The following is a 25,970-nucleotide window of genomic DNA, read 5'->3' as shown; positions in this document are numbered from 1 at the left end:
CTCCGTAATTTTGTCCAGGTCATTCTGTAGGATATCTGCTTCATGCTGTGCAGTTATTGCCCTGGCCAATTTTGTGTCATCTGCAAAAACTGATAACGAACTACTGATCCCGTCCTCAATGCTGTTTATGAATAAATTGAACAAGGTTGGTCCCAGGACTGAGCCCTGGGGCACCCCGCTTACTACCTCAGACCAGTCTGAGTATGCGCTGTTTATTACTACCCTTTGGACACGGCCTTTTAGCCAATTCCGTATCCAAGAGCAAACCCTGCTGTCGATACCTGCAGACCTTATTTTATAAATTAAGCGCTTGTGGGGAACTGTATCAAACGCCTTAGCGAAATCCAAGTACACCACATCCACTGGTCTCCCCCTATCTAGCTCACAGCTCACTTCCTCGTAGAATGCTAAGAGATTGGTTTGACAAGATCGCCCATTTGTAAACCCGTGCTGGTTACTACTGATGATGTTGTTATCTTTAGCATACTCTACGATATAGTCCCTTATCATCCCCTCCAAAAGTTTACATATTATTGATGTCAGACTGACAGGCCTATAATTTCCCGGGATATGTCTCTGGCCCTTTTTGAATATCGGAATCACGTTAGCCTTCCTCCAATCCCCTGGTACATCTCCTGTCCTAATACTGTCAGCAAAGATCAGGAACAGTGGTCTAGATATAACCATACTGAGTTCCTTGAGCACTCTCGGATGTACGCCATCCGGGCCTGGTGATTTGTTTGTGTTAAGTTTATCCAGTCTTTCCCTGATTTCCCCCTCTGTTAGCCATAGTGGCAAGTCCTGTGTATTACTACTAACCATACAGTCATGGTCAGTGTACCCTTCCTTTTCCTGCGTAAAGACTGACGAGAAAAAAGAATTCAGCACGGTTGCTTTTTCAGTGTCCTCTGTAACCATCCTCCCATCATCGCTAATTATGTGTGCAATATGCTCTGCCCTAGTTTTTTTGCTGTTGATATATTTAAAGAATTTCTTTGGGTTTTTTTTACTATCCTCCGCTATTTGTCTCTCAAAGTTGATTTTAGCCATCTTGATTTCGTGTTTACACTTCTTATTTTCCTCCTTGTATTGCTGGAAGGCCGATACTGTGCCCTCTGATTTATATTTCTTGAAGGCCAATTTTTTTCCCCTAATAAGTTTTTTAACGCTACGGTTTAGCCAGCCAGGTTTGGCTTTGTCTCTTCTAAATTTATTCCCCATAGGAATGCACTGCAAGATGCCTTTGCTTAATATTGTTCTAAAGCATTCCCATTTTTCCTCTGTGGTCAGTGATCCCAGGGTTTGGTCCCAGTTTACCCTTTCCATCAATGAGTACAATTTTGGAAAGTCTGCCCTTCTGAAGTTTAGGGTTCTTATGTTCCCCACTTGCCTTTTTATATTGTTATTTATACTAAATGTGATCATCCTGTGATCGCTAGAGCCCAGGTTGTCCTGGACTCCTACCTCCGAGATTATGTCTGGGTCATTAGTGATCAATAGATCCAGGATAGCATTCTCTCTAGTAGGGGAATCCACCAACTGCGACATGTAGTTATCCTGTAAGGTTTCCGTGAATAGCCGGGCCTTATGCGAGTGTGCAGTCCCCTCTTCCCAGTCAATGTCGGGATAATTGAAGTCCCCCAATATGATGACTGATCCTAGTTTTGCCGCTTTACCTATTAGTGCTAAAAATTCCAGCTCTACCTCCTCCCCTTGGTTAGGTGGCCTATAGCAAACCCCCACAACTACTTTTCCCTTATCTTCTTCCCTATCGAGTTCAACCCACACAGATTCTAAATCCATGCTCATCCCATCCGTAATGTCACTCCTTTCTAGCACCTTTATATTGTTCTTGACATAGAGACATACCCCTCCCCCTCTTTTACCAACCCTGTCCTTCCGGTACACCGAATACCCTTGGATATTGGCCAGCCAGTCATGTGAGGGGTCGAACCAAGTCTCCGTTATTCCCACAAGGTCTATGTCCTCCTCATGTACTAACATGTCCAACTCATCCATCTTATTAGCTAGGCTCCTGGCATTAGCATATACCCCTCTTAGTTTTACGGAAGTTAAACGTGATTGGCGGTTTTGTTTATTTCTGTTTGGTCTGCTGTTCTCCCGCACAGACCCGCCAATTGATGTTGTTGACCTACTGTCGCTATTGACCCTACAACTGCCTTCAGTCCTCTGCTCCCTCCTGACTGATTCTATTTCTGAGCCCTCCCCCCCGTCTCCTAGTTTAAAAGCCCCTCCAACTCGGTGGCCATCTTTCTCCCCAAAAGAGCTGTACCGTCCCCATTAAGGTGCAGCCCATCCTTACTAAAGAGCCGGTAGCCGACTGAGAAGTCAGCCCAGTTCTCCAGGAACCCAAACCCCTCCTTCCTACACCAATTCCTCAGCCACTTGTTAACTTCCCTAAGCTCCTTCTGCCTCTCCTGTGTGGCTCGAGGTACAGGCAGTATTTCAGAGAAAACCACCTTGGAGGTCCTTTTCCTCAATCTATTACCTAAGTCCCTGAAATCGTTCTTAAGGATCCTCCACCTACCTTTAACTTTGTCATTAGTGCCCACGTGCACCATGACCGCTGGGTCATCCCCAGCCCCGCCCAACAATCTGTCTGCCAGATCTGCGATGTGCCGAACTCGGGCGCCCGGTAAACAACATACTGTTCGGTTCACGAGATCTTTTTTACAGATTTCCCTCTCTGTCCTCTTGATAATTGAGTCCCCAACTACCACAACCTTTCTAACCTTTCCTGAGTTACGGCCCCCCTTCTTCCTGGAGCCGTCCCTCCCCTGGCAGCTGGGGGAGGGCGCATGCTCCAGCTCTGCCACCCCTGAGTTGATATCCCCCTCAACCTGCAACTCGGCAAACATGTTAGGGTGTACCAACTCAGGACTGGCCTCCCTGACTCTCCTCCCCCTAACATTCCTAACAGTCACCCAGCTGCGTACCTCTGCTGCTTGCGTCTCCTCTATTCCTTCCTCCTCTATGCTGACCCCTGCCAGCGCCTGATGGGTAAAGTCCAAGCTCCTTTCCAGGTTGTAGATGCCACGCAGTCTTGTCACTGTGTTCTCTAGATCCACGATGTGGGCTTCCAGAGCAACAAGTCGCTCACATCTTGCACAGCAGTATTCGTCCTCGATTGTTTCATCAAGGAACGCATACATGCCGCAAGAAGTGCACTGAGTGGCATCCCCAATCCTGTCGGACATTATTACCCTCTACTCTATGGGGATAATGTTAACGACCTGCTCTTCCTTACCTACACTACCTCTAACTTCCCTGGTACAAAACCTGGGGTACCCACCAGTCGCTAATACCCTCACCAGTCACTAGATACTCACCAGTCGCAAGGATCCTCACCAGTCGCAAGGATCCTCACCAGTCGCAAGATACTCACCAGTCGCAAGATACTCACCAGTCGCAAGATACTCACCAGTCGCAAAGATACTCACCAGTCGCAAGGATACTCACCAGTCGCAAGGATACTCACCAGTCGCAAGGATACTCACCAGTCACAAGGATACTCACCAGTCACAAGGATACTCACCAGTCGCAAGGATACTCACCAGTCGCAAAGATACTCACCAGTCACAAGGACACTCACCAGTCGCAAAGATACTTCCAGTCGCAAGGATACTCACCAGTCGCAAGCTACTTCACCAGTCGCAAGGATACTCACCAGTGCAAGGATACTCACCAGTTGCAAGGATACTCACCCGTCACAAGGTACTCACCAGTCGCAAGGATACTCACCAGTCGCAAAGATACTCACCAGTCGCAAGGATACTCACCAGTCGCAAAGATACTCACCAGTCGCAAAGATACTCACCGGTCGCAAGGACACTCACCGGTCGCAAAGATACTCACCGGTCGCAAAGATACTCACCAGTCGCAAAGATACTCACCAGTCGCAAAGATACTCACCAGTCGCAAAGATACTCACCAGTCGCAAAGATACTCACCAGTCGCAAGGATACTCACCTGTCGCAAGGATACTCACCAGTCGCAAGGACACTCACCAGTCGCAAAGATACTCACCAGTCGCAAGGACACTCACCAGTCGCAAAGATACTCACCAGTCGCAAAGATACTCACCAGTCGCAAGGATACTCACCAGTCGCAAAGATACTCACCAGTCGCAAAGATACTCACCAGTCGCAAGGATACTCACCAGTCGCAAGGACACTCACCAGCCGCAAAGATACTCACCAGTCGCAAAGATACTCACCAGTCGCAAAGATACTCACCAGTCGCAAGGATACTCACCTGTCGCAAGGATACTCACCAGTCGCAAGGACACTCACCAGTTGCAAAGATACTCACCAGTCGCAAAAGATACTCACCAGTCGCAAGGATACTCACCTGTCGCAAGTATACTCACCAGTCGCAAAGACACTCACCAGTCGCAAAGATACTCACCAGTCGCAAGGACACTCACCAGTCGCAAAGATACTCACCAGTCGCAAGGATACTCACCAGTCGCAAGGATACTCACCTGTCGCAAGGATACTCACCTGTCGCAAGGATACTCACCTGTCGCAAGGATACTCACCAGTCGCAAAGATACTCACCAGTCGCAAAGATACTCACCAGTCACAAGATACTCACCAGTCGCAAGGATACTCACCAGTCGCAAAGATACTCACCAGTCGCAAGGATACTCACCAGTCGCAAGGATACTTACCAGACTTCCCAGGTACTCAGTTGCAGAGACAGTCACACAGCAGTCAGTCGCAGTACAGACAAACAGCTATTGATTTCTTACAGAGTACAGTCACACAGCTTTCCCCCTGTTTGCAGCTGCTGCTCTACTCACAGCTGCTGACACATACACACACACACACACTGGGACGGATGTCTCCTCCTCCTCACTGGGCACGGACGGTCCTCCTCCTCTTCTTCCAGGCACTAAGGAAGGCGGGTTCTGACCGCCGCCGCCGCCGCTCTCTGCCTCGGCTCCCGTCCTCCACCTCCGCTCAGTTGCTGGTCCCTGCACGGTGCACCCGCAAGTGAAGCCTTAACTAATACAGTTTATGTGTGTGCTTTTATTCACTTGTATTCTCTCCCTGTCAGGTGGTTAGTTCCCCAGCATCTACCAAACAATTAAATATTAGTTTGGTTTGAATGACTGTTTAAAACCTTTAAGTTTGCCATTGGTACACACTATTTACAGTTAATCCAAATAAAGGATAGCTGAGTCCAGATATACTCTTTTACATTTTGGAGTGGGTAAGGGTAAGAACCCTTATTCAAAATTCACTTCCTGTGTCCTCACTGGAATAGAACTTAAGGGGGATTTTCCCCCAGTGCTACAAAGCATGAAGAATACCTGGCAAAGGTTTTCACCTTTCCCAAATACATCCAAAATTCCAGTGTATCCAAAAAAAACAACAACAATTTTATATTTATATTCCGGTTTTCACAGCTACGTCAACGTCACTTCCGGGGCAGTGGAACGCAAGCAGAAGTGCGCTGGCACGCACGCCGCTTTCCCTGCATGGTATACTAACCGCATTACGGTTAGTCGTCCTAGCCTCCAGGAGCCCTTTTTACTTACTTGATGAGCCTATGAAAGTCTACTATATTGTAAGTGTACATCCATATGTTTATTTTTAATTAATAAAGTCATTGGAACGTATTACACTATCTGGGATCTTTCTTCCTTATATTGCATTGGAGAGCATTGGAGACCAAAGATTACCAAAGGGGCCCAATCTACACCTACTTACCAGTATTAAGCCTGCTAGTCCCTTATGCAATATTGCCTAGGGGTCCACACCATCTGGTAAGTGGATCCACTTTGGGGGGGGGGGGGGGGGGGTGTTAACACAGAAGGCACAGCTCATAGGAATCACCTGGATGTTTTTAACTTTGAGCACTTATCCCGTTCTTTCACTGGACACTTGGTTATTTTTTTGATTCGTTTGATCTTTTATAGTGTTTTGGCACTGGGACTTTATTAATTCACTCATCCACTAAAAGAAGACACATTTTTTGGATTGTTAATTTATTTATTATTATTTGTCTATTTATATATATATATATATATATATATATATATATATATCATATACTGTATATGGTTTAGTCACGTTAACTATAAGGAGTCTATAGCGCTGTGTTTAGTTGTTTATATATGATTTTCACTGAGTAATGAACAGCAGCGGCAGTATAAGTTTCTTGTGAACATACACATATTTTTTGCCGAGGCGCAGGGTGGACTCTTGGTTTAGGGTCATTAATCATAATTTTATATTTTTGCAGCTTACTAGTCTTTAGATATGGTGGCCAAATTTGTTTTCTTTTCAGATATTTTTTCTTTATTTTCATTTGGTAATCCTTCAAATAACACACTTCTTATTCTGGAGTGACAACGCATACCATGCTATACCTATGGCGGAGCATTGTTGTCACCCAAAGACAGAACTACAGAGCAACTCGAACTCTCCACCATAACTTAGGAAGGAACTGCTCAGAAACAGGGTAGTTGGCAAGGGTGCAGAACAGGCAACAGTTACCAGCTCACTGGATTTGTGGATTAATGGATATAATCAAAACTGGTTTAGAGACACTCATGGGTCTTGCAGATGAGGAAGATGAAACACAGCAGTGTTTTTATTGTCAACGTTTCGATGAAGCTCAGTCCAGCTTTCTTAAGAGAATCTTGAGAAAGAAGGACTGAGCTTCATCGAAACATTGACAATAAAAACACTGCTGTTTTTGATCTTCCTCCTCTGCAAGACCCATGAGTGTCCTTAAACCAGTTTTAGATTTATTTGGATTTCTTTGTGGTTAAGCACCTGGGCATTTACTTCAAGCATAGAGTGCCATATCTACCCTTGAAACTATGTATATATGTATGTATATATATATATATATATATATATATATATATATATATATATATATATATATATATATATATTGTATATTTATTATATACCACTTTACAATCAACAACAAGTGGGACACAATCATGAAGTGGAATGAAATTTATTGGATATTTCAAACTTTGTTAACAAATAAAAAACTGAAAAATTGGGCGTGCAAAATTATTCAGCGCCTTTAAGTTAATACTTTGTAGCGCCACCTTTTGCTGCGATTACAGCTGTAAGTCGCTTGGGTTATGTCTCTATCAGTTTTGCACATCGAGAGATTTTTACTACAAGGGTAGTACTTACTACAAGGGTTACATGCAAATGTTTGTCTAATGTACCATTAAAAAGCAATTTTACTCACTTTTATCCCCCATTCCCTGACAGTAAGTGCTCTCCTTTTCCCTCCTGTCCTGTTTGTTGTTGGCAGCCCCTCAGTGTCCTCACTTACAATGCAGGACTGCTGGTCTTGCATTGTATGTGATGATGTCAGAGTGAAACCGATAGATCACGTACCAAACAGAAACTGGTTTGAAGGAGCCTGCGGGAGCAAGATAAGGTAAGTAAAACTTTTTTTTACTGTCCCTCCTGGAAAAAAATGAGAATTTGAACCTGGCAGTGCGGGTAGGGGGGGAGCCCTACTGAAGGGTAGTTTTTTAAGTTCCCCTAAGTTCAGCTCTAAATGAGCAACCTAGATCAAGGGTCTCCAATGGTCCCATGGCCTTATCCAGCCCAGAACAAGAATTTATCCAGCCCACAGCTAGGGTGGACAGTAGTGGATTCTTAATGTGCACTGGGGGACTCTGATGGGGACTCTTATGAAAGGGGGGCTTTGTTGGGGGCTGTGATGTATAGATGGAGACCCTGATGAAAAAGTCTACTCATATATAGGGAAATCTGATGGGGACCCTTATGTAAGGAAAATTCTGATGGAGATCCTGATGTAAGGGGGTACTCTGATATAAGGAGAACTCCTTATGATGGGGAACCTGGAATAAGGGGGACTCTGATAGGGATACTGAAATCGCAATAATTGGCAACTAACATGTTAGTCGATACAAGCAGGCATGTAAATGGATAAATCACGGCTGAGGGTGGGGTGTCTCTCGTGAGTTCCTTGTCAGTGGCGGTTCCAATGTTGTGGGGGTGGCTGGAGCTGAGACACCAGGAAGCGGCCGTAGAGCGCAATATGGCGCCCGAACTGGAACTGGCGTCAGCGGGAGAAGGTGCTGCCGTGGATGAGAGTGGTAACGCATTTTGAAATGAGGAAATGTCTGAGGAAGAAAAAGTAGTTTCAAAATGCGTTACCACCCCCGTCCACAGCAGCACCTCCTCCCGCTGATGTCAGCTCCAGTATGGCGCCGCCTCGTGTTCCACGCTGGTTGCTGCGGCGGTCGCCCGCTTCCTGATATAAGGGAGTACTCTGATATAAGAATAACTCTGATGGGGAACCTGAAGTAAGGGGGACTTTGAAAGGGATTCTGATATAAGGAGGACACTGATGGGGATCCTGATGTAAGGAGGACACTGATGGGGATCCTGATGTAAGGAGGACACTGATGGGGTTCCTGATGTAAGGAGGACTCTGATGGGGATCTTTTTTGGCCAGCAAATATTTGTGAAATACATGATGTGGCCCTCATAATGAAAAGTTTGAAAACACCTGAACAAGATCTCATAAAGTTTCATACAGCATCGGTTTCCTTCAGATGACAAGGCGTACGCGGCCTGGTATTTGTTCCCATTCAATAAGTAAGGCAGCTCTGAGGATTTCTAAACTTTTTAATATCTTTACCAATAATATTTGAAAGATCAACTTCTATAACTTCAAAAGCCTTTCCTTTCATTAAGTGTGGTATATTCATAATACGCAGCTCAATCTCCAGGTCCCACAAGTAGCAGCGTTAAATATGCTTACCATGGGCTGATATGAATACCGTCTATGATATCGCTCTGGGACAGGTGGGTAAAGCCCCAAAGTGACCAATTATCTCACTGAAAGAACAGCCCGTTGACCTGATCAATTTGCGGCTTATTGAAAGCCTCGGCGCAGCAAAAGTAAACATCAATACGTTTATTGGAAGAGATTATTCCGAGCAGAGTGCTTTTCAGGAGGCTCTATGGGCTCACAGACTTGGTGCCATGCCATGGTAGTGCTATAAAAGTGCTAATAAACCAAATTTACTTTCCAGCTCTGTCCTTCCCTCCCCTCCCCCCAGTGCCCTGATACATGAACTGCTTTTGAAATCTCTGTATCTCTTGAAGTGGAACCGAGCATCAGATATATTTCCATGTTGAGTGGATGCATAGTAAGTAATGTGTCAATGTAACGCTTCAAATATGTATTTCTTTTCCCAGTGATCATGGTGTTCCCCCTGACGATGCCTTGATGTGCTTTTCTCTCCAAAAGGATAGGGACAGCTTTGCTCAGGCATCATTCAAGGTGACCATCTTCCTGGACTGAGATGCCAGTTCAGAGATGACACAATTATGTAAATCTTGATGGCTTTGACCACATATAGCACTGTGCAAACATTTTAGGCAGGTGTGAAAAAATGCTGTAAATGAAGAATACTTTCAGAAATAGAAACTTTAATTGCTATTTTTTTTTTAATTAACAAAATGGAAGGTAAATGAAATGAAATCAAATCAATATTTTGTGTGGCCAACCTTTGGCTTCAAATCAGCATCAATTCTTCTAGGTACACTTGCACACAGTTGGCACACACTTGCACATCGCTCCTGGCTCCTCCTCTTCATCGGGTGCCCCCACAGAGAGCTGCTTTCCATGGGGGCACCCGTCCCTTGACACAGACAGCAGGACTCAGCCCCGTCCCCTGCTCCTGTGTCACTGGATTTGATTGACAGTAGCGGGAGCCAATGGTTACTGATTCTATCGATCTATCCAATGAGGACCCGAGACAGCAGGTGGGCTTGTGCTCATCACTGGAACGTTTGATTTCAGTTTAGAATTACGGGACTCTGGGGGGACAGCTGCAGCCAAGAAGGTTTTGATTCTAGGACAATATCCCCCCGGACAATATCCCCCCTAGACAACATCCCCCCAGACAATATCCCCCCTGGACAACAACCCCCCGGACAATATCCTCCCTGGACAACATCCCCCCGGACAATATCCTCCCTGGACAACATCCCCCCGGACAACATCCCCCCGGACAACATCCCCCCGGACAACATCCCCCTGGGACAACATCCCCCCGGACAATATCCTCCCTGGACAATATCCACCTAGACAATATCCCCCCTCTAACCCTAACCCTCTAACCCTATGTCCCGGGGGATATTGCCCGGGAGATGTTATCCCGGGGAGATATTATCCGGGGGGATGTTGTCCCGGGGGGATTATGTCCAGGGGGATGTTTTCCGGGAGGATATTGTCCGGGGGGATATTGTTCAGGGGTATATTGTCCAGGGGGATATTGTCCTGATACCAAGGTTTTTCCCCTTAATGCATAGAATGCATTAAGGTGAAAAACTTTAAGATTTTACAACTCCTTTACCTGGAGATCAAAAATTGGCTTTTTAATGACAAAAGATGAAACTTTTTTTATCAGAAATGCAAAGATCAGTGCTGATCTGATGATGTTGAAAGATGCCGTGGTGATGCTTCCTCGGGGCTCAGGACCTTTCAGGTTGAATGACGCTAGGCATCAAAAAACTACTGGGGGAAAACTTTGGATTACCGCCTGATCTGCTTTTTTATCTTTTTAAGCTGGCTGGTGCCCTTATTATTTAAAACAATGGTGAGGAGTTGAGCTTTAAAAACATTACTAATTAAATGTCACTCCTAAAAATTGGCATTTATTACATATCACAGAGCTCTCTTGGAGCCACAAAATGGCTTTCTGGGCCATATATGCCAGACAGGTACTCTTCAGCACTGAAGCTTCTGCCTTAACCTGCAAGAAGGTCAACCCATAGCATATATTTAATTAGAATCTGTTGTACGATTCTTTTTTCCATCTAAATTAAATGTCATGGCTATTTCAGTGCTGACCGATCGCTGACCGATGCAGCACCTCTATTGTGGCATTAAATGGGCTAAGTGAATGTAATATTGACAGACTCTGGAGAGATAACCTTCCCTAGAACGGGTCAGAGAGATTGTTTGGTGAAAGGGGAAGGTCATCTCCCGGAATGTGTTCAATTGTAAAGGTAGCACGTGTTTAATAAGAGACATTGTGCTCAGAAAAAGAATAGTTCTATTTCCTTGCTGTGGGCCCTATCCCAAAAATATGGGGTGTTTAAGCTGGCTTGGCATGCCATAAAGTCAATGCACAACCTGCATTAGTAGCATAAGCCAGGCTTCAAACAATGCATGCTCTGTAGCTTAGTGAATTCAGCTATTGGTTTGAGGGACAAAATAATGATCAACGAGAAAATATGTTTTTAAAAGGAAACTGTGGTTAAAATAAATAAATAGCCCAGCACTGGCAAAATAAAAATAAAAAAAATAGAAAAGCAACTCCTGTATTGTAATTTCATGTCTACATGACTGTTATGGCAAGCATTTATAGTAAGAGTTCTCCCACGATGGGTTGATATTTTTAGTCTTGTGACCACCATTTTATTACATGCTGTAAAAACTTTGTCTCCATTTATCATTTCTGTATTTGTAACATGCTGTGTACCATGACTAGGGTAGTTCAGATCCCACCTGTTTAACCATATTACCTGGATCAGTACCCAACCTCCCCTTTACCTTTAAATGACAACACTAACTCAGCTTTGGGATTAAATGCCGGTTCAGCCTTTTATTAAACAAAACCATAAATACCAGGAATAAAATAAAACAGTCAAACAAATCCAAATCAAAGAATTGTTGCAGATCCTTGACGATACCATCTCTCACAACTTTTTCTAGTCTGTGGTACCATTAAGTTAAGTTCTGTCCCCAGCCGCCAAAACACCGCCTCGAGGACTATCCTAACTGACCACAGACCCCTACCACCTTACACTACCCGGTCGGTCTAGACTGAAGTAGACCAACCATAGGACTCCACACCTGAGATGGGTCCCGCCATTTTATCGTTCGACACCATGTTTTGGACCCTCTTTAAGGACCCCAACCGCCAACCAGGGCCGTCTTTAATATTGATTGGACCCTGGGCAAACATTTTCTTGAGCCCTCCCGAATCCACTTATCAACTATTTGCAAGCAGTGTGGGCTCAAGGGGAAGCTGCCTTGGGCCCCATAACAATGACTGGGCCCGGGGCAGCTGTCCCTTTTGCCCTGTGTTAAAGACAGCCCTGCCGCCAACGTCCAACCTCCTTAGCAGAACAACAGAAAACGGCATCACCAGGGTGGGCAGGAGAGACGTTTCTCCTATGATCTCCAGTCTGCAAGTAAAGCCCCTTCACTTCTCCCCTCCAACTTCTCTCTCTTCTGCTCCTCTCCATCACCTCATCTGCTCTGCAAATAAGGTAAGAGTCCTGACCTCTCATATTCCAACAACTAATTTAACCCCTACTGCCTGGTTTTCCTTCCACCCTGTCATGTATGCCCTATGCTTATCATTTCCTTCAAGCTCCGGGTATGTCTTTCTGCTCTGACTGTATGGTATTATCGGATGCACCTCTGTGTTTGATATTATTCCCATTTTGTAAGACTTTCTGTCTTGCTGAAGTACACAATAAAAATTAACTAGAAAGAAACTCCCACTGCAACCCACACCTTCCCTCCAGTGTTGTCCCCTACTGACTAACCACTTTGAAGTCAAATGCAGCCCGTCTTTCTGGTTGAGTAATGTTCAGCTCCATTCAACCCACTTTCTGTGAGCCCGGGGTGTCATAAGCAAACCCCTTGGGGGTGCTCCCTCAAGCTAACCTGGACCCATAACATGCAACCCATGCAGAGAACCATAACCATCTGCCCCCCATGGTGTCATGGGACTAGACAGAAGACCCCAGGGAAAAAAAGATATGTCCTGGACTCTGCTTGGGACCCTAATATATTGGGAGACTTTAAAGTAAGTGTGGGGGGAGGGGGCTCTGATGTAAAGGGGCACTGCTGTAATGGGGACTTCCAATAGGGACCCTCATGTAAAAAGCAAAGGGGACTTTGATAAGGACCTTGGTGTAATGGGGGAGTCTGTACTCAAAAAATAAAGGTAGGAAAAATCCTTCATATGGATTGACCACAAAGCAGTGAGGCTGAGGAACCCACCAGTAGGGGGCGAGGGACGCTGACTCACCCAATCAAAACCGCGGGAGCAGAGAGCCAACACTGCATGAGTGTCAAACAATGAAAGGAAAAAATTGGGCCATTGGGGATTTTTATGGCCCCATCCCCCATGGCCCAATTTTTTCCTTTCATTGTTTGACACTCATGCAGTGTTGGCTCTCTGCTCCCGCGGTTTTGGTTGGGTGAGTCAACGTCCCTCGCCCCCTACTGGCGGGTTCCTCAGCCTCACTGCTTTGTGGTCAATCCATATGAAGGATTTTTTCTAAATTCTATTGGAATGAGGGTGCCCCTTTCTCCCTGCAATTTCTATGTAATAGCCGCCTCCCTTCTTCTTAAAAAATAAAGGTAGTTGGAGGGGATATAAAGCAGGGTGCCCCAAAAACTGGAGTGGGTAATGTCCAACCTGGAGTTGGGCTTTAAATGCATTTCATGCAAAAAAAAAAAAAAAAAAAGGAAAGAGGGAATTGATTTCCCTTCTACACAATATTTATGGCTCTGAACTGAACATTTTTAGGAGAACATTATCACAAGATTAAAAAATTAAGTAAAGTAACATAAGCAATTCATATTGCACTGCCACAGCAAATTACATCACCCAGCAACAGACATGATACCTTATTATGCCATTACAGCAAATTATATAATTAGTCACAAGTGTCACTTCAATAGTAAATTACATCTCACCACAACAGCACGTTATATCACAGAGAAGTAGCATATCATACTGTATCATGACATTACAGTAATTGATGTCTGTGAAGGTTCTCATCCCTCCACGTCATGGTATAGCTAATAGTAGTAAGTCACATTCAAATTAACTTGTTCTGTAGTGCTGAAAACATTTCCACCCAAAAGCCAAATGAGGAACTTCCGCTTAACCACTTCCCGACCACCCGCCGCCTTTTTACTGCGGCAGGGTGGCTCTCCTGCGCAAACCGATGTAGAACTACGTCAGTCGCGCGTGGGAAGCTAGGGGCAAGCGTGCACCGCTGGCGGCGTGCGTCCGCCCCCACACGGCAGTGAGGAAGCCGATGAACAGGTCAGGAGGCTCCGATTGCCGTCTGACACCTGAGATCGCTCGCCGCTGAGAGAGAAGAACGGTCAGCTGTTGTAAATACAGCCGACCGTCCTTCTCTCTGAAATGATCATAGACCCCTTGTGATCCTTCTATAAAGGATCACATGTCTCTATGGTCATTTCAGAAGCCACGCCCCCCCCCCAAGTTAGAATCACTCTCCTAGGCTCACATTTAACCCCTTGATCACCCACAGGGTTAACCCCTTCCCTGCCAATGTCATTATTACAGAAACTGCATGTTTAGCACTGATTACTGTAGTAATGTCACTGGTCTCTCCAAAAGTGTCAAAAATATCAGTTAGGGGTCCGATCTGTCCGCCTGCAATGTCGCAGTCAAAAAACGCAGATCGCCGCTATTACTAGTAAAAAAAAACAAAAAAAGAAACAATAAAAATGACATAAATCTTACCCATAGTTAGTAGATGCGACAACTTTTGCACAAACAAATCAAAATACGCTTATTGCGATTTTTTTACCAAAAATATGTAGCAGAAAACAAATTGGCCTAAAAATGTTAAATTTTTTTCAAATTTTTTTCTTTTTGAGAATGTCATATAGCAGAATGTGAAAAATATTGTGTATTTTTCAAAATTGCCGCTCTTTTTTTATTTATAGCGCAAAAAATAAAAATCACACAGGTGATCAAATACCACCAAAAGAAAGCTCTATTTGTGGGAAAAAAGGACGTCAATTTTATTTGGGTACAGCGTCGCACGACTGTGCAATTGTCCGTTAAAGTAATGCAGTGCCGATTCACACAATAGGTCATTAAGGGGGCAAATCCTTCCGGTCTTAAAGTGGTTAAAGGACTCGTCCCCCGCTTCTCTTGCACAATTGGCACTTTTTTTTGAGAAGCGGGGGGGCAGGTACCCGATTTTGGCAGGTACCCACTCCCTCTTCCATGCGCTTGGCAATGGAAGTTCTCCTCCCTCCCCCTGCAGTCTTCTGGGACACTCACTGACAGGTAGCCCATAGTGAAGTTGCCAGCGCTGCCGAGGGAGGACAGAGGATGAAGACAGCTGGGCTGAGTGCACAGGTGAGTGGCTGTTTTTTAAAAGTCAGCAGCTTTACATTTTGTAGCTGCTGACTTTAATGTTTTTGATAGGTGCCTGGAGCTCCTCTTCAAGGTGGTTCTAAAAAAACCTTCTGTGTGCAGCTAGCCCCCTCACCCCCCTCCCCTTATACTTACCTGAGCCTAATCTCGATCTAACGATGTAAACAAGAGCAGTTTCTCTACCAGCTCTCTCCCTCCTCATTGGCTCAGTGACAGCAGCAGGAGCCATTAGCTTGCTCCTGTTGCTGTCAATCACAGCCAGTGAGGAGGGAGTGGGGTCGGGGCTTAGCCACGTTCTGTGTGTCTATGGACACACAGACCAGGCTTGAGGGTGAGCATGCATGAGTGCCCCCATAGCAAGCTATAGGGGCACTTAGCAGAGGGAGGAGCAGCAGAGCCAGCAGGGGACCTGACAAGGAGAATCCGGGCTGTTCTGTGCAAAACTTGAGGACAGGACAGCTGGTTCACACGAGGTGTGAAAGAGGCCATCTATGTCAAACTGGAACAACCATATCTGAACAGAGTTGGGGGCCTTCAACACAATGGGGTTGATTTACTAAAGGCAAATACACTGTGCACTTTGCAAGTTCAGTAGAGCACCTACTAAGCTCTGGAGTGCAGGTGCTCCAGAGCTTAGTAAATGAGAAGAAGCTCTGCTGACTTCTATCATCCAATCATGTGCAAGCAAAAATAAATTTTTTATTAATTTTCCTTGCATGTGATTGGGTATTCTTTGCAAAGTGAAGCTTCACCTCATTTACTAGGCTTTGGAGCAACTGCACTTGCAAAGTGCACAGTTTATTTTCCTTAAGTAAATCAAATGCAATCTGCATATAATGCTATTTTAACATTTCCAACCCAGTCCTTGTGGAGGTGTGAAGTTGGTGCTCTTTTTTTTTTTTGTCCCATTCAACTGTTATAGTATTTCTTACATTACTGTTAATCTCTTTAAAGGCTACAGTGTGGGCCTAAATTGCCAGGAGGGCTTCCATGTACGTCCTCCCAAGCATGCTCTGCCTGTATGACCCCGGTGGGGCACAGGCGGCGCGCTCTGTGATCAGAAAGTCCATCAGTCGGCTGATCAAAGATAAGGGTAAGCCCCCTTATCACACAATCAGCTCTCAGCAAATGACAACTGATCATGTGATGTAAACAGAAGCCAGCAAAAAATAAAGCAGATTACCGGCTTGTGTACATGGGAATCTGTCCCAAACACAGAGAGCCACTGCAGCCTACCAGTGCCACCTCTCAGTGTCCCCTATCAATTCCCACCAGTGCCACCTACCAGTGCCCACCAATGCCACCTATCAATGTCCACCAGTGCCACCTACCAGTGCCCATCAGTGCTGCCAATCAGTGCCCATCAGTGCCTCATCATCAGTGCCACCTATCATTGCTGTCTATCAGTGCCACCTACCAGTGCCCATCATTGCCACATATTAGTGTCCATCAGCGCCCATCAGTGACACCTATTAGTGTACTATTGTATCTACTGTGTGCCTTATCTTTGTATACGCATATGTTACAGTGTTCTTGCATTATATTTATTTATTTAATAAAATCTGTATATATTATACATGTCCAGTTGCACCTCAATCAAAGTCCCATTTTCTCTTTCCTGTCTATATATTCACACATAGGGATGTAGGCAACTGCACATTTTGTTATGGCAAACCATTATATCCCCCCCCCCTTCTGTCTACACCTATTAGTGTCCATTGTGCCCATCAGTGTCACCTATCAGTGCCACATTTCAGTGCTGCCTATCAGTACCCATCAATGCCACCTATCAGTACAGCCTCATCAGTGCCTCTTGATCAGTGCCCACCAGTGCCACCTCATCAATGCCCATCAGTCCTGCCTTATCAGTGCCTATCAGTGCAGCCTCATCAGCATACATCCGTAAAGGGAAAAATGACCTGTTTGCAAAATTTTATAACAAACTATGAAAAGTGTTTGTTTTTTTTCCTTCAACATTTTTTTTTTTTTTTTTAGCAAAAAAACCCCCAGTAGTGATTAAATACCCCCAAAAGAACGCTCTATTTGTGTGAAAAACATGATAAAAATTTAATTTGGGTACAGTGTAGCATGACCGTGCAATTGTCATTCAAAGAGTGACAGCGCTGAAAGCTGAAAATTGGCCTGGGCAGGAAGGGGGTTTAGGTGCCCAGTAAGGAAGTGGTAAAATATTCTTTGAGCCTCTAGTCTCGGGAAGAATTCCTCCATATCTGACAATACTTGTAAATGATCCAGTTTGGTGGTTTGGCAGAATGTGAGGGCTTTGGAGAAGACTGTTATTTCTGGTTCAGAAAGTTTATGATCTGACAAATTGATGATTCCAAGTTCCTCCATTATATCCACATTTTTAGTCAGGTTAGCATTTACACAAAGGATGCCTTGGGATTCACTAACTATCCTAGTTTAATTACCATTGCTGTGTAGGTTTGTGGGTTTTTTTTACCCCTCCGAGATTGTCTTACTTAACATTCTGGTAAAACATTGTATATTAGTACTACTTGGACCTTGAAGAAGGTGACATACCCCGAAAGCTTGTCCTGAACAATTGTATGTTAACGCAAATATAAAAAGTATCACGGACAGTACTGAATTGTTCCTGACACTATATACATATGAAAGGATTATAAATTAACTCAAAGGATTAACACCTTTGCAGACTAGCTGACACCAAGTTTCACACTTCCCATCCTGTTCTTGGACAATCAACTTCTGCCTTGAAATTCCATGGTGATTGGATAAGGGTGACTACTACCTCTGTGGATATAAATGCTGGGGAATCTTCTTTATTCTCATTAGAACTGAAGGGATGGCTTGGATAAGCTACAAAAACTTCTTAAAGTGGAACTTTACCCATAACAACTTATAGCAAGGAACATACATTCCACATTAATAATTATGCTACCAAAGTTAGTGTGTGCTGTAAAATTGCCTCCAGCATTGTTCCTGTTTCTTCTTGCTGGAGACTGCGATTTTGCTGAAGCCCAGAACCCCTGAGCAGCAGCAAATCTTTATGCCCCGTACACACGTGCAGATTATCTGAAGACTTTTGTCTGCAGACTTACCTTTTCTATGTAGTGCAAGGGCCTGCCGGATTGCATACAAATTGAAAGTGTTTAGGTTTGACCTCATATTATATGGTTTTGGTAAGTCTGCAGACAAAAGTCTGCAGATAATCTGCACGTGTGTATGGGGCATTAGGCTCACTGCAGATCTGCCTCTACAAATTCAACACAGTGCCTAAAAACAGGGAGCAACTGAGCATGTGCAGAGCAGGGTGAGACATTGTTTTACTGCATTTTAAACAGTATAGACACTTATTTTAAACGTTTTACATAGCTGTACCTGCAAAAGGGGCCAACCTGAAGTCATCTAGCAGGACTTCATTTTCTGACTAAAGTTCCACTTTAAAGTATAAATAAAGGCAAAAGTTTTTATTTAGTTTTGGATAGTGTGCAGAGGGATTAGAACTCGTCCATTTTTTTTTTTTTTTTTTTTGCTGTCTGTGTCCCCGTTAGGGAGATTCACCCTGTCTATTTGTTCTGTTTACTATTATCATTGAAAGTAAAGAAAATCCCAAATGTTTGAGTTGTCCCCTAAAATGTAATAGAGGGGAAAACTTCCAATAGGAACACTAGTTCTGGTGACCTGGGGGGTCTCCAAAAAATTCCCCTAATTTGCAGGGATTTCCTCTCACTTCCCTTTTGGCTATGGGACCGGAAGTGAAGGGAAATCTCCATAATGGGACAGAGATGGTGGGAAAAAAAATTCCAACAGGTTAAAACCCTCCCTAACTTAATCCAAAATGAAAAAAAAAATAAGTTTTGCCTATAGTTCTACTTTAACATGATAGAGCAAGTTCAGTTGAATGTGACCAACTACTACAAGCTATACAGAACATGATAATAGTTATAAGTGCAAATATATAGGAATCACAGGGCGCTTCTGTGGGAGCAGTCAGGCTTTTCAGCACCCAATGTTGGCCTCCTGTGTGGATGAATGGTGTCTTTGCTGTCCCAAAGGCCGCTCTTCCAGAGAGCAGAAGGTACAAAATAAGGAAACCTCGCTCGTGGACTGCAGGAACGTAGTGACGTCACAGTGGCCGTAACGCGCTTCGGAGCATGCGCAGTAACGCTCCTTCAACAGACCGATGGTGGAGAGGGGGAGTCCCTCTCTCCACCATCGGTCTGAGGAAGGAGCGTTACTGCACATGCTCCGAAATGCGTTACCGCCTCGTGACATCACTATGTACCTGCAGTCCATGAGCGAGGCATGCGTGGACGGCTCTGGAAAAGGGAGCCCCGTGAATGAATCTTTGTGATGTTCCATCATGCCTGCTTTCATTTATGACTATGTAAGTGATTCTTAATTTCATGTATTAAGTGGTTTACACTGTACATAGAGGCGCCTTCCTCTTTCCTTAATAGTTTTAAGTACATATCGCACTGTAATAGCAAATTATATCAACCAGTAATATAAAAATTATATCACACCATAAGAACATTTTATTTCACCAGAAAAAAAAAAATATACTGTGATAGCAAATTGTATCAATCAGCAACAGAACATTATTTATACTACAACAGCACTTTAGATCACCAGCAAGGTGCAAGTGCTGTTTGGCAGCGGGGGGGGATCAGCTGAGACCAAACATAGAAAGAAATAGGGGTCTCAATGCAAATTATAAAATAAATATCATACAGCACTGGAAGGCTTCATACCTAAAATATATTGAGACTACCAAGCCAAAAAAGTAAAGGGACTTTCCTCATTGCTTGCACCTCTAGTTTTAATATAGACAGTTTATTATTATATATTATGTGTAGTTTCCTAATATTTATTTTAGATGGATCACTGTCTTTCTTCTAGCGGCACAAGAAAGCTTTGTCCTGATGAAGTGAATATGCCGCGAAACCTGTAGACTTATAGAACTAATTCATGTGTCTGTGATTTTTAATACTTCCGTGGGGGGGGGGGGGGGGGTTATTGGTTACTGTTTTTTTTTTTTTATAATACCATTTTTTTTTTAATGTACTGTATTTCAATTGGTCTTTGATATGTTTATACCACTGGTAAGGTATATTTAAAGTCCATTTATTCTTTCGGCTTGGTACGCTAGGTTCCCACCTACCTGAACAGGTGACACAGCTTATTCCTTCCGCACTTAGGTTGTTTTTAAGGTCCAGCAGCAACTGAATATTCGTATCTGGTCTGAAGAGCACCGGAGCCCGGCTGGCCGGACGAAGACGTGCCGCAAATGATATAGAAAGGATGAGGACCAGCACAAAAAAACCTGGAAGAAATGGGATGCAGATAGAAGGCTTATTGAATAATGCGTGCACTGGGAGATCACCCACAGCAACCAAACATTTCTCTGGCCTAGACTGAAAGCATTGCTACAACCAAAGCTGTAACTTCAATATTTAATGGATGGTAGATAATTAGAAAAACTACGGGGACTGCCACTGCAGTTCTTTTCAAGTCACTTACACAGAACAAGTACAAGGACAGGATCAATGATGAATGGGATGTTTCCCATTTTTATGAATAAATACTTATAATCCCCCCCTCTCACTTCTTTACGTCCTTCCCCTCTGTCTCTCTCCTGTAAATGTAACAAGAAACGAGAGGAAATCTCCCCAAAGTGAGAGGAAATCCCTTCAGTTGTCATTGGAATAGGTGTCCCCATTGGATGATTTCCTCTTTGTCCCTGTCCTCTTGTAAAACTGCATAATTTTGGACTTCCGGACTGGTTTCGGAGACAATGGTGATAATGACAAAAAGAGAGAGGCGGCTCTGGGGGATTCTAGGACAATATCCCCCCGGACAATATCCCCCCGGACAATATCCCCCCCGGACAATATCCTCCCTGGACAACATCCCCCCGGACAATATCCTCCCTGGACAACATCCCCCCGGACAATATCCTCCCTGGACAACATCCCCCCGGACAATATCCCCCCTGGACAACATCCCCCCTGGACAACATCCCCCCTGGACAACATCCCCCCAGACAATATCCCCCCTGGACAACATCCCCCCGGACAATATCCTCCCTGGACAATATCCCCCTAGACCAGGGATATGCAAACTGTGGCCCTCCAGCTGTTGCAAAACTACATGTCCCATCATGCCTCTGCCTCTGAGTGCCATGCTTGTCGCTGTCAGAGTCTTCTATGCCTCACGAGACTTGTAGTTCTGTAACATCTGGAGGGCCACAGTTTGCATATCCCTGCCCTAGACAATATCCCCCCTCTAACCCTAACCCTATGTCCAGGGGGATGTTTTCCCGGGGGATGTTGTCCCGGGGGGATATTATCTGGGGGGATGTTGTCCCAGGGGGATTATGTCCAGGGGGATGTTTTCTGGGGGAATATTGTCCTGGGGGATATTGCCCGGGGGATATTGTCCGGGGGGATATTGTCCTGATACCGCTCTGGGGACACTAGCAGAAAGGAAAAAGAAATAGTGTGTTTTAGCCCCCCCTCAAATCAGGAGAATTGTCTTCTGAGTGGCCGTGGTGCCAACTCTGTAGGGGAAGCCCAGAAGTGCCAGCAACTATGCGCTGGAGAGGAGACCCAGTGATGGATCCTAGAGGAGGTTAGTGTGACATTTACTACACTTTGCTTTAGGGGCAGCTGTCTTCTAAACGCCCCATGAAATTTATGTATATTCAATTTTTGCCAGACGACAAGCAAAATGTTCCCAAGCAACTAGCATTTTTAGAAGGAGAAGTAGGCAAGACCTGTCTTCATGTTTGATGACTGATCTCCTTTAAACCTAAAGTGATTGTAAAGGTTTTTAATTTGTTTTTATACAAAACTGTCATACTCACATGCTCTGTGTGTAGATTTTGCACAGAGCAGCCCCAATCCTCCCCTTCTGGGATCCCCCTCCAGAGCTCCTGGCTCCTCCTGTCTTCCGAGTGCCCTCATAACAAAGAGCTTGCTATGGGATCCCAATGGAAAACTGTGTGCGTCTATTGACACACTGTCACACACACAATGTGACTCAGCTCTTCTCCCTCTTTACTGGGTTGGATTGACTTCAGCAGGAGCCAAAGGCTCCCGCTGCCCTGACTGTGTCCAGTGGGGAGGGAGAGAGAGAGCAACACCGCTGTTCTCGGTCACAGCGCTGGATTAGGATCGGGCTAAAGTTAGTATTTAGGAAAGGAAAGGGGGAGCCTCACCAAAAAGGATTTTTTTACCGTAATGCAGAGAATGCAAGTATGTAAAAAACCTTTAACCTTTACAACCACTTTAATTGAGTCTGAGCACCACAAACTGAAAACGCTATTTAACCACTTAAGCCCCGGAGGATCTGGCTGCTCAAAGACCAGGGCCTATTTTGCGATTCGGCACTGCGTGACTTTAACGGACAATTGCGCGGTCGTGCGACGCTGTACCTAAACGGAATTGACGTCCTTTTTTTCCCACAAACAGAACTTTCTTTTGGTGGGATTTGATCACCTGTGCGATTTTTAGTTTTTGCGCTATAAACAAAAAAAGAGCAACAATTTTGAAAAAATAACAATATTTTTCACATTTTTTTTATATGAAATTCTCAAAAAAAAAAAAAAAAATCTACATTTTTTAACATTTTAGGCCAATGTGTTTTCTGCTACATATTTTTGGTAAAAAAAATCGCAATAAGCGTATTTTGATTGGTTTGCGCAAAAGTTATAGCGTTTAAAAACTACGGGAAAGATTTATGTAATTTTTATTGGTTTTTATTTTAACGAGTAATGGCAGCAATCTGCGATTTTTATTTGCGGGACTGCGACATTGCGGCGGACAGATCGGACCCCTGACTAACATTTTTGACACTTTTGGGAGTACCAGTGACATTAATACAGTAATCAGTGCTATACATATGCACTGTTACTGTAAAAATGACACTGGCAGGGAAGGGGTTAACTTTATTGGTGATCAAGGGGTTAAATGTATCCCTAGGGGCGTGATTCTAACTATGGGGGGGGTGTGGCTTTTGATGTAACCACAGAGACATACGATCCTACATAGCAGAATCGTACAGTCTCTGCAGTTACACCAGGGAGAATGACAGGCGGCTTTGTTTACATCAGCCGTCTGCCTTTCTCCCTTTCCAGCGGGAGATCGCGAGTGGCCAGCGGGCTTCGTAGCCGACGGTCACTCACGCGGGGATGCCAGGGAACAAGCAGGGGCGGCGCGCGCTCGTCCCCTACAGGCTTCTGGGCGAGCGACGTAGTACTACATCACGTTGCCCCAGGTGGGGCTGACCGCCGCAGTAAATGTACTTGCGGCGGTCGGCAAGTGATTTATTCATTTTTAATATTCAAAGCAATCTCACCTATTCATTTTTTTGTCTCTAGCCTTTATTTTGTTGGGAAATCACTTTGAAAAACATCCCCTCAGTATATCTAGCAGTGCCCATCTTGAGTACCATAGAAGAGTGGCGGCAGAAAAAAAGACCAAGTGGTCCATTTTTTTTAAATGATATGTTTTTGGTTTTGTTGTTTGTTAACTTTTTTGCCTGAATATAGATCTACGCTTGTCATAGCATACTTGAATCCATCTGTCCTTAGATCAGGCTTTCAGGCAGGAGGGTGTGCTTAGCTGAGATAGACCCTCCTTCGGATGAAAGAAAAAAATGTCAATGAAGACTCCTGTGATATAAGACATCATTTGGGCCTAGGCCAGAAACCAGGAAGCAACTGAAGTACTTTTAAAACAGGTAAATGTATTATACTTTACTATCTATTTACTAAGGCTAGTGTCAGGAGTATGCGCGCTCCTGCTCCATCATAGCTGCTGGATCCAGCATCCTAATTTTGGCTGTGGCATTATTCTTGCCAGTCTATCCACCAGCAAGGTGATTGATCGTGGCCAGATTATGAGTGGAGACCAAACCTGATTTAGGCCAGCTAAGCCTGCAGTCTCATTGCTTGTGATAGCGTGTGTGATACCTGATCAATCTACCCGTTAGTCTGCGCTGCTCTGCTAGATTGGATTACCTCGTTGACGACCTCGGATCGCATATCAACTATTCTCTGAACACTGCCTGCCTTTGATTTCAGATTTTGACCCTGACTATTCTGAACTTTGCCTGTCTGCCAACCACAAGCACCTTTTTGTTTTGCTCAGTTCGCGCATGTCCTAGCGTGGTGGCCAGGCACTATAGCATTCTGTATAAATCCTGGGGGCAACTTAGTACTGTTAGGTCTACTTGCCTTATGGGACTGGGGGCTATAGGTGAAGAATGCAGTAGCCAGCTATAGTGTCTGACCACCTGCGTTAGGGGTAAGTCTGACAGCTAGCAACAGAAGGATTTAAACAGGTAATTGTGGCATTATTCTTGCCAGTCTATCCACCAGCAAGGTGATTGATTGTGGCCAGATTATGGGTGGAGACCAAACCTGATTTAAGCCAGCTAAGCCTGCAGTCTCATGCTTGTGATACCTGATCAAGCTACCAGTTTGTCTGCCCTGCTCTGCTAGATTGGATTACCTAGTTAATGACCTCAGATCGGATATCAACTATTCTCTGAACACTGCCTGCCTTTGATTTCAGATTTTGACCCTAACTGTTCTGAACCTTGCCTGTATGCCAACCACAAGTACCTGTTTGTTTTGCTCAGTTCCTGCATGCCCTGACGTGGTGGCCAGGTATTATAGCATTGTGTATAAATCCTGGGGGCAACTTAGTACTGGAAGGCCTGCTTGCCTTATGGGAATTGAGGCTGCTATAGGTTAAGAAGGCAGTAGCCAGCTATAGTGTCTGACCACCTGCGTTAAGGGTAAGCGTGACAGCTGGCAGCAAAAGGATTAAAAACAGGTAATTGTGGCATTATGCTTGCCAGTCTATCCACCAGCAAGGTTATTGGATTAAAGGATTAAAAACAGGTAATGTTGATTGAGAGAGTTTAGTCACCCTTCAGTGATATAATGTACAACTAACCAATGTACTACAGCTCAGAAAAATGAAAGACCAATTTTGATTGGTCACTATAATCTCACTGGATTTATTTTTATTGAAAGGCAAATAAGACGGATCATCTCACCAACGGTAATATGGCGGCCCTTGACGGTGGTCCACAGTACACAGTGATGCAGGATGGTGTGCAGCCACCTGATGAGCTGATCTGTACGGTCAGATTCCATCTTCTGCTCTATGTTATCTGGCAGGACGGAGACCAGGGGAACGTCACCGAACTCCAGGGCCACTGGAGAGAGCAGACAGGGAGGTGCTTTATCTGGCTCACATTTGTAAATAATAGACAGCGCTTAAATAGAAAGAAAATGTATAAACAGCCTGTCACCTCTTATTGTCAAATACAAAATCACAAATAATCAATGCATTCATGTCTTGTCATTGTATTCTATTTAATATGCCTATGTATGGTATGTTCATAGGCAGATCTGATGGACTGTGAATATTAATACTAGTAAGAGCTGCATAACCAAATTTATTTACCCTGCATGAAGCATGCCTACTATATACATAGGCATATAGGCCTGGGGGGTGATTTGGGGGGTGTACTTGACCAGCCTTTGGGTACTTGGCTGAAATTTCTCAGGGAGCAGTCACTGATTAAGCAGAGGCTTCATTGACAGGTGGATTTGAAGCTGCGCTGATTTGCTTTTTTTTAAATGAGCTTTAACATATACATTTAGTATTAGATACCAGGGCAAGTAGTAGGTCAATGAGAAACTCAATTTTTTGCACATAGTGTTTATTACCTATATTTATTGCCTAAT

General features: G+C 44.4%; 1 protein-coding gene across 2 annotated transcripts in view; it reads right to left on the bottom strand.

Annotated features, from left to right (window-relative positions):
* The window catches only part of DISP3 (dispatched RND transporter family member 3), a 225,566-nt gene that overhangs the window by 79,745 nt on the left and 119,851 nt on the right, over positions 1-25,970 (bottom strand). The window contains exons 9-10 of one of the 2 annotated variants that reach the window (XM_082274320.1): positions 25,274-25,495; positions 20,367-20,528 (exon numbers count right to left, since the gene is read on the bottom strand). In XM_082274320.1, the coding sequence (XP_082130446.1) occupies positions 20,367-20,528; positions 25,274-25,495 (384 nt within the window). The remainder of the gene's footprint in view (positions 1-20,366; positions 20,529-25,273; positions 25,496-25,970) is intronic. The other variant, XM_082274321.1, reaches the window with a different exon arrangement.

Source organism: Pelophylax lessonae (genome assembly GCF_965119305.1).
Source record: "Pelophylax lessonae genome assembly, chromosome: 12".
Taxonomy (NCBI): domain Eukaryota; kingdom Metazoa; phylum Chordata; class Amphibia; order Anura; family Ranidae; genus Pelophylax; species Pelophylax lessonae.
Note: the sequence above shows the minus strand (reverse complement) of the source record. Positions and strands in the feature narration are given on the sequence as shown.